The sequence below is a fragment of the Vigna umbellata genome, chromosome 1 (genome assembly GCF_029865625.1).
Source record: "Vigna umbellata cultivar VRB3 chromosome 1, Vumbellata_1.0, whole genome shotgun sequence".
NCBI classification, from domain to species: Eukaryota; Viridiplantae; Streptophyta; class Magnoliopsida; order Fabales; family Fabaceae; genus Vigna; species Vigna umbellata.
Window position 1 is genome coordinate 97,601,496 of NC_142165.1, and position 9,189 is coordinate 97,610,684.

The 9,189-nt window shown below is 31.6% G+C and overlaps 1 protein-coding gene across 1 annotated transcript; it reads right to left on the reverse strand.

The window, feature by feature from the left end:
• Positions 1-727: 727 nt before the first annotated feature.
• Positions 728-5,221, reverse strand: LOC124839469 (RNA-dependent RNA polymerase 2-like). Its single transcript, XM_088104998.1, has 4 exons — positions 4,575-5,221; positions 2,497-4,400; positions 1,795-1,945; positions 728-1,702 (listed from the first exon to the last, which is right to left on the reverse strand). The coding sequence occupies exons 1-4, from the start codon at positions 5,109-5,111 to the stop codon at positions 935-937; spliced, it is 3,360 nt and encodes a 1,119-aa protein (XP_087961124.1). The 5' UTR covers positions 5,112-5,221; the 3' UTR covers positions 728-934.
• Between the last annotated feature and the right edge of the window lie 3,968 nt (positions 5,222-9,189).

Consider the following 9,189-nt stretch of genomic DNA (forward strand, 5'->3'; position numbering starts at 1 on the left):
TATTTTGGTACCGATGTAATAAGTGATTAAGATTAATTTGTTTTCGTGAACATGGGATCCTAAGATCATATTATCAATTTCCCATGTTCAGGTCTTACTTACTTCAGACGTATATTATAATTATTTCCCACAAGCTGTCAATAAAAAATAATCAAAACGGATAACTTTCTGTAAAATAAAAAACTAAATAAATGTTAAAAATATCAAACAGTAGATTTTTCTATGTATACAATCTAAATAATGGAAGAGTAAAATTCTGAAAAAGTTTGTCCGCTAATAGGTGGTATAATGGATAGGATTTGAGATTTTGTTTGAGACAAGACAATGAGATACTCTTTCGTTGCTTGTCTTCAATTCACATTGATACCAAACTAGTGCGCAAGGCATGTTAGGTCATATTAATCAGCTATTGCCCGAGCGTGCACATAAGAATTCGATAAATTCTCTTACAACTTTCACTTCAATGAGTACGAATTTAAATCCTATAAATTTTTGCACACAGAGAATACGACATTTTTCAGATTTTGCAGCAACTCAACCCTTTTTTTATTACAGAAATTAATATGGATTGCAAACTTTCGTTCCACGTTATCAAATCCAAAATTTACTACGAATGAATGTCTCTTTTCCTTAGCATAAAGATCAACCTTCAGAGAAAGTTTTCACATTATGAATTACCTAATCCAGAATTTTAAAAAAAATGTACATTGAGATTGTTGCTATACAATAAGAAATAACCCTCCATGTGATAGCTCTATATATACATATAAACATCAAGTCAATGACACCAGATTTGCAAGTACAGCTAGTAAATATTTATAATGTCAAATAATATAACAATAACTTTGCCAAAATGTCTCGGACAAGGTGGCACCTTATATCAACACGTTTGCATAGACCTGTTATCTTATGCACACAGCATCAGAGGAAGCCTTCAACCTTGAACTGCTTTATTTATAGACTTTATCTGCAACAAAATCTCACCAACTATCCATGGGAAGCTAAGAAAACACGATCTTTCTTGGCAATAATAGCTGGGGTGATAGGTCACATGATACCATGCAGAAGCCATAGGACGATATTCGTGCGGTTGGCAACTAGTTTCAAACCATTCTTTAGCTTCGCACTGAAGATTCTTCACTGAGAGCAGAATCCGATCTTTCATATCACCATATCTCCTGTTATCACGCTGCAAATATGAAGCACGGTTTTGCAAGTTACCAAGTAGCATTTCATCCTCAGTCTCGGCACCGTAGAAGTTCATCAGACTGCTCATCTTCTCTGCGTACATTTCTTTTTGACTTGAGGCTGTCTCAAGGAATGCCTCAAAACCATTCACTTCAAAGCTGCGATCATATGCTTCTTCAGCAAGCTTCTGTGACCAAACAAAACTATATTTTATTTGCAGTTGAGACTCAATTATAGCACGATAAAGTTTTCCTAGTACCCCCTTGGAGATGTACATAGGCTTGTCCACCCTCTCCATGAAATCTGGAAACTCTCTCGGTTTCAAAACTCTTGGCATTGCAGCAGGTGCTCCGGTCTTTGCAAAATCAACAGCCATGGAGTGAAGCTCTGCTAACTCCAGACATTTTCTACTCTTGGCTTTATCTGGTTCACGGTCAGCGTGAACTAGATGCGCGGTGGAGATAGCACCCAAAGTATCATTGATCATGTAATCCACGAAAAATTGTTGGATTTCCTGCTCAGTCAGGAAATAACAAATGAGGAAGTTGTTCTACACACATCAGTGTACTTTTCCGAGAAAAAAATAATAACTTTGATGAAAATTACCTCTAGGGTCACCTTATGATCCATTATACGAGGACTACGTCCTGTGTAGTCCATTGGAGCCTCGGTTTGACATGGTATTAGATCTTTGTCCCAGCTTACGAAAAACAAATCTCCATCGAGATCACCTCCAGAGCATTCATTTGGATGGGGCCTGAAGGGCAACCAACAAGTATTAGAAGCAATAAACATCCAAGATAACAATGGCTTCTTGATGCAGAACCAAGGTGCCTAAAAAACTTGTTATAACTAAGACAGCAAAAGAACAGAAATTTAATATCACCACCAAATGTCCTTCAGACAATGAACCTAATACACACCAAACGAACCCAAACAAAAACCAAGTGGCACTTAGACAATAATAAACTGATGATGACTAGAACACCAAATTATTGAAATATATGAATAACATTTTGTTTTTGCACAACGAAACGAAAACATCGAGAGTACATGCTGCAAGTTCTAGAATATAGACAATAAGTGCGACAGTGATAGCATAGCTAAAAACAACATCCCCCTTTCCCCTTGTATCTCTCAACCTGCAGTTCACATCTTTTGTTAGCATATGATTAAATGACTCATGGTAGTCGATGACACCACACAGGACCAAAGATAAATAAATGTAAAAAATGTGTTAATACCATGCTGAATAAAAAAAGGGTTACAAGCAAATGGGATTTCAAATTTAGTTCATTATATACATACCTATGTCCGTTTTGTGGAAATACAAGGCAATCCCTCAAACCCTTTTCCTCTAATTCTTCATTGTAGATAGCATCAAGGACTCTTACGTCTCCAGGGTGAAGACAAGGATTTTTCGTGACCACCACCTTTCCCACTACTATACGTGTGCTATCATCGTCATCCACTTTCCTTAAGTTGTCATCAAAGTTTTCCGTAGTTTTTTTCACCGTTACACGAACAAATACTTGACCATAATTCAAGATACCAGTTTCATCCAAGCAACCTACTAAGACCCGACCCTTGGGAACAAATATTCGGCATCTACTTTTCAAGTCAGATAATTGGTATGCATAGTAAGCCTTAAGCATCATAGATAGGTAAGGCTCACTGTTTGGCTCATTAAATTCATGCAACATCTTCACTAAAATGCTCCTTGAATCAGCTCCGTTCAAACTTTCCAAAACATCCAAAGCTGCCTTACTATCAGTCAACATCCTTCCCAACAAATTCAATTGGTCCTGTTGCCTTGCCAAAAACACTTCGTCCTTTACTCCTAAGGTAGTCAGCAGGGATATAATCTCTCGATTGAGAAAGCAAGGCATTGACTCGCTCCATTTAGTGACACAAAGCATCCTATTTTTGGATTCAAACTTCAGCATGCTTCTGCGCAATGATAACTTCCTAAAGGAATGGCGATCAACAGTAATGACACCTTTAAATCCTCCAAACCGAATTTGAAATGCTGAAGGACTATGATCTAACTTGAGCTTTTGAGCAACTTGCCTAGCAAAAGATTGGGAAATTTTTCCGATACCATCTGAGAAACAATAGCTTACACCATCAGTGGTAACTTCAATATCTGGAATTATCTCAACATCTTGAGGGGACACTTCAAAAGTTTGCATGGAAGAACTGAACAACTGACCCATCCTCGCTGCACATTTAGAAACACTGCGGATATTGTTGAAGCATCCCATCCATTCTCTGATATCTGTTGCTTTCAAATTGTCATTAGAAGCAAATAACCAAACAGAATTTGATCGCAGCTGACTAGCAGAGAAGGCCAGGAACTCAAATCTCTTTGATCCAATAAAAATCCCATCTCGAAGAATAGTCAATATTCGATTATATATTTCAGTTTTAGAAGGCTTTGAAAATATTCCCTTTTGCACACCAGTCGATACTGCATAATTTGGAAGCTTATTCCAATTCTCTTCAACAAAGGTAATCCTCATGAAGTCTGAAGCATAGGATGCAAAATGCTTTACCACATGGTTTGACGTTTCAAGCTCAGGACCAAGGCAATAAATCTTCGTTGGGGTAATCAAGGCTCTATGACAGCTCATAATGTTATTATCTGTCAATCTTTTCTGTGAAGATTGTGGTGGACTTTTTTTCTTATTACTCAGCACATGCAACTGAGTCTTCACGAATTTAAGAGGCTCATAACAAGTGAAGCCCATCTGGTGCAATTTCTGAAAAATCACAGCTCTAATTTCTTCATCTAAGCCTCCCAAAAGGTCAATCAATTCATCATCCACCGAAGCAAGACTAATTTTCTGAGTATGAACAAGAGAATTCAACTGGAAAAGGGCCTCGTAAGGTAACTTGGATTGCGAAGCACACTTTACAAGAGGAACTGCTTCCGTGGAAGAACAGAATTCTTCCCCATCCTCCAGAGCCAAATCTGTCATATTTTCCTTGTAGAGCGGGAAACTTGTAAAAACATCCGAAGCCAAATGTTCTTCCTCAATTTCCCAACAAAATGAAGTAGAGTGCCCAATTGACTTCAGAGCCGAAAAGTCAGTCGTCCGCACCCAAAGAAACTCAGAATCCTCCTTACAAAAATGGTACCTATCACTCTTAAACGTGGTTGCCACATCTGGCCCTGTCTTTTTCTTGTAAATCCTTGGCCCAAATTTAAGCTGAGAGGAAAAGAAAACACCGTCAAATAAAATATAAAAGAAAAGAAACTCATGAATCGCACAAAACAAAAATCCCAAATGCTTATTGTCATTGAACAAGACAATTTATATAGAGTCCCTAAGTGTTTTTTTTATGCTGCTACCCAATCATAATAAAATATGAAGAAAATGTACCTTCAAGAGAATGGCATTGAGTTTGGCTTCTTCTCCCAAACAATAGCCATGAGACTCCAAAATATCCTCAAAAAAAATCTCGAGTCGGTAACAGTCGCCACCATGCCACACCAAGAAGTCAAGCTTCCTCCTTTGGGCCACTACCAACCCCGCAACGCCCTCCCAGGAGTCGAGAACGCTCATGCGGTGGTCGGAGAGCATGATGCCGGCGTAGAGGACACCATTTTGAAGGCGGTGGAGGGGGCGGAAGATGATGTCTTCGGAGGTATCGGAGAGGCGGAGGAAGTGGGAGTGGATGAGCAGTTGTTGAAGGTTGGAGAGAGATAGGGCGCGGGACTTAGCGTCGAGGGTCTCGAACTGGACGCGGCCGGCGCCGCGGGACTTCCAGTTGGCGTTGTCGGAGAAGATTTCGAGGGCGAAGACGGTAGAAGTACCCACCTTGGATTCGAGGAAGTGGAGAAGGTCCTTGGCGGTGGCGGAGCGAGGAATGTTGAAGACGCTAACTGTGTGCGAAAGGGGAGTTGTTGTCGTTCCCATGGTGATGATGAAGATGCCCCTTACTTGCAGAGTGAGTGACAGTGTCACACACAACACAGGGAGCGTGTTGCCATACAAATTATAAAATAGTTGAATTTGATGTTACTGGAAAACATACAAAACCCATGTTTCCTTTTAAATAGGACTCTGGTCTTCTACACTCAGCTATGGGTCACAGTGTGGGCCGGGCCGAAAATAACTATTTGGGTATTTCATCGTGCACCTCCAACACTTCATTATGCACCTCTAACTTTTTCAAACAATTATTTTTAACTTTAGTAAATACCATTTCTACTTTTTCTCTGTTTAAAGTAAAGCTGTTTCATCATGCACCTCCAACACTTTATCATGTATTTCCAACATCTTCAAAAATTTCTTTTTAATCTTAGTAAATACTTTTTTTTACTTTTTCACTTTCTATTTAAAGTGATCCTACACTTTTTTAACTTTATACATTTTTAACAAAATTTTAAAAACGGTCTTTTATTTATAATTTAATTTCAAAATTTAATATTTTTCATATTTTAATAATTATTAAAATATAATTTGTATTATTATAATAATTATATTAAAAAAATTAAAATTAAAAGAATTAAAATAAAAGTAATAAAAATAAAAATAATTATATAAAATCTGATTTAATATATATAATAATATATTATATTATATTAAAATATTAAATTAATAAAAGAGGATTTCAAAATTTTCAAATTTCTTAATTATTATTATTTTAATTTTAATTTTTTTAATATTACTATATAATAATATAAATTATATTTTAATAATTATTTAAATATAAAATATATTAAATAATATTAAAATTTTAAATTAAATTAAATAATTAATATAGTATAAACAAAAACAAATTTTTGAGAAAACTTTCGTATCGGAATTAGAAATCCGATAACATAGTTATCGGATACCAATATCCTATGACTTTTTTTAAATTTTATTTTTTATTTAAAATTTAATAATAATTTAATTTTTCATATAATAATTATACTATAAAAATTAAAATAAAAGTAATAAAAGTAAGAATAATTACATGAAATAGGATCTAATATATAAATTTATATTAAAATAATAAAATAGGATTTCAAAACTTTTAGATTTCTTAATTGTTATTATTTTTATTTTTATTTTTTTAATATTATTACTATAATAACATAAATTATATTTTAATAATTATTTAAATATAAAATATATTAAATAACATTAATTTTTTAAATTATATTTATAAATAAGAAACAAAATTTAAAAAAATTTTATGTAGGAATTGAAAATCCGATAAAATAGTCATCGGATATCCGATGACTTTTTTTAAATTTTATTTTTAATTTAAAATTTAATGATAATTTAATTTAAATAAAAAAATAAATTTTAATAAATATTAAAATATAAAAAATATTAAATAATATTTGATTTTTAAATTAAATTAAATAGTTATTAAATTATAAATAAAAGATAAAGTTTTAAAAAAAATTTAAAAAAGGAGCAGAATTAAAAAAAGTGTAAAATTACTTTAAATAGACAGAGAAAAAGTAAAAAAGTATTTATTAAAATTAAAAATAAATTTTTGAAAAAGTTGAAGTTACAAGTGTTGTGAGGGAGATGAAACACCCTAACTTTCTTGGACAACTTATGAACCCAAGTCCACGCTCACGTGAAAGAAAAATTGAAAGTTCTTTATTTATTAGAAAATTATAAAAATACTTAGGATATTTTTTAGTGTATAAAATTAGAAATGGACTCCTCCTGCAAATTTTAAAGCTTTTTAATTTCATTTATTTGTAATTTTTGTGTAGTTTAATTTATAATGATTATTTTTTTTTTACTTTAGTATAATTCTTAAATTTTCTAATTTGATGTTATCTTTTTTATTGTTTTTTTAATTGAGTTGTTGATTTGATTCAGATCATGACTTTTGTTTCATTCAAATTCAAATTGTGTAACAAATATATTCAAACAAATTAAGATATATTTTTTTCTAAATCATAATTAGATTGAATCGCGTTATCATCTCCACACTTTACTTCCTCTTGTTTCAATAAGAATTATTCATTGCTTTTTTTTTTGTTAATTAAGGATAAACTCTACTATTCTTGCTTTATCCATATTTTCAACATTTATGTTTTTGCCTTTTATTTATTTTTTCATGTAATGCATGGTTCACTCTATAGTGTTAAATGAGAGAGAAAAAGAAAACAAGAAAGAAAGGATTGAGAATGTGGAATTTAAATTTCTATCGAATATGAATTGTATGTTAAATTCAGGCATCATATTTAAGATTTAAATATTTGTTTTTGAAAACATGTCACTTATTTTTAGTTCATGTATTATTTTATTTTTTCCTCTAAAGTATTTTTTAAGTCTCTACTATTTTATCTTACTTTAATATTTAATTTTAATATTAACTAATAAAATGAAGATTTACACAAAATTAAATATTATGTTTAATATCTTATTATTTATGATTTTTTATTTTAACTATTTATAATATTAATTTTTATTTATTAATAATTATTGTAATCATTCATCATGTATTTATCTTTATTAGCACAATTATAAATTATTATTGATTATATTTATTCTTTATACTTATTTAAACACATATATGATGAATGCAAATCACATAATATCTTTTCTTATTTTAACATTCAAACTTTTGATCTATAATCACAACAATCATCCGTTGTGAACTAGAAAAATGACATCTCATCTACCCTCTATGTCAAGTTGGATAGAAACAATTATCCACTATGGAAATCTTTAGTATTACTAATGATTAGAGGCTGCAAACTTGATGACTATATGCTATGAACAATAGAATGTCTTGGCCAATTCATTGTTGTGAATAATACGACAACAACAAAAGTCAATCTTAGTTATGAGATTCAAGATCAAGTCATTTCAGGATGACTTATCAGATATATGTCAATTGACATTGCAACTCGATTGCTTCATTATGAAACATCTAAACAATTTTGGGATGAAGCTCAAAGTTTTGCTGGTGTGCACACTAGATTGAGAATCGTCTATATTAAATATGAATATCATAACACATGGAAATGAGACATAAAGGTGAGTAATATCTTGACAAGATAAAAAAAAACTTGCTAATACGTTAAAGCTGACAGGTTCACCAATTTCTAACTCTGATTTAGTGATTTAGACACTAAATAATTTGGATTTTGATTACAATCCAACGATTATCAAACTAATCATATTAATATCGGGTTGAATTGAAAACCCATTATTAACCTTTGAAAGCCAATTAAATCAACTCAATAACTTCAACAACCTTAATAATCTTAGCTATGAGGCTCATGATCAAGTCATTTCAGGATGATTGATCAATTTTATGTCAATTGACATTGCAACTCAACTGGTTCGTTGTGAAACATCTAATCAATTTTGAGATAAAACTCAAAGTTTTGCTGGTGTGCACACCAGAACGAGAATCGTCTACATTAAATATAAATATCATAACACACAAAATGAGACATGAAGGTGAGCAATGTCTTGGTAGATAAAAATTTTTTGTTAATAAGATAAAGCTAGTAATTCACCAATTTCTATCTTTGATTTAATAATTCAGACATTGATTTGGATTTTGATTACAATCCAGCGATTATCAAACTGATCATATTAACATGGCATTGAATTGCAAACTTAATTATTAACCTTTGAAAGCCAATTAGATCAACTCAATAGTTTGAACAATCTTAATATGAATGTTTGTGCAACCTTAAATTGATCACATTCACAATATCAAATTTTATTTAACCATTTACAATATCAATTTTTATTTATTATGAATAATTATTGTATTCATTCAGTATCTTTATTAACATATTGTTATTCATTATACGTTATTTTTTGTATTTATTTTTTTACCCACTCTTTATATTTAAACACATTCACAATCATTCAATATCTTTTTATACTGGTTTTGTGAAAAAATTGTGTTAAAACTTAATTGTTCTATTATGTGGTTCAATGAATATTATAATGCTTTTCGCATATTGTTTGGTAGTGTTTATTAGAGGTAATAATTTTATAACATATAAAAATGTGA

Coding starts and splice junctions, on each gene's coding strand:
- LOC124839469 (XM_088104998.1), bottom strand. CDS start 5,111: ATGGGAACGACAACAACTCCCCTTTCGCACACAGTTAGCGTCTTCAAC. Junction 4,401..4,574: donor TCAATGCCATTCTCTTGAAG/GTACATTTTCTT, acceptor TTTTCCTCTCAG/CTTAAATTTGGGCCAAGGAT. Junction 1,946..2,496: donor TTTCCACAAAACGGACATAG/GTATGTATATAA, acceptor GTTGCCCTTCAG/GCCCCATCCAAATGAATGCT.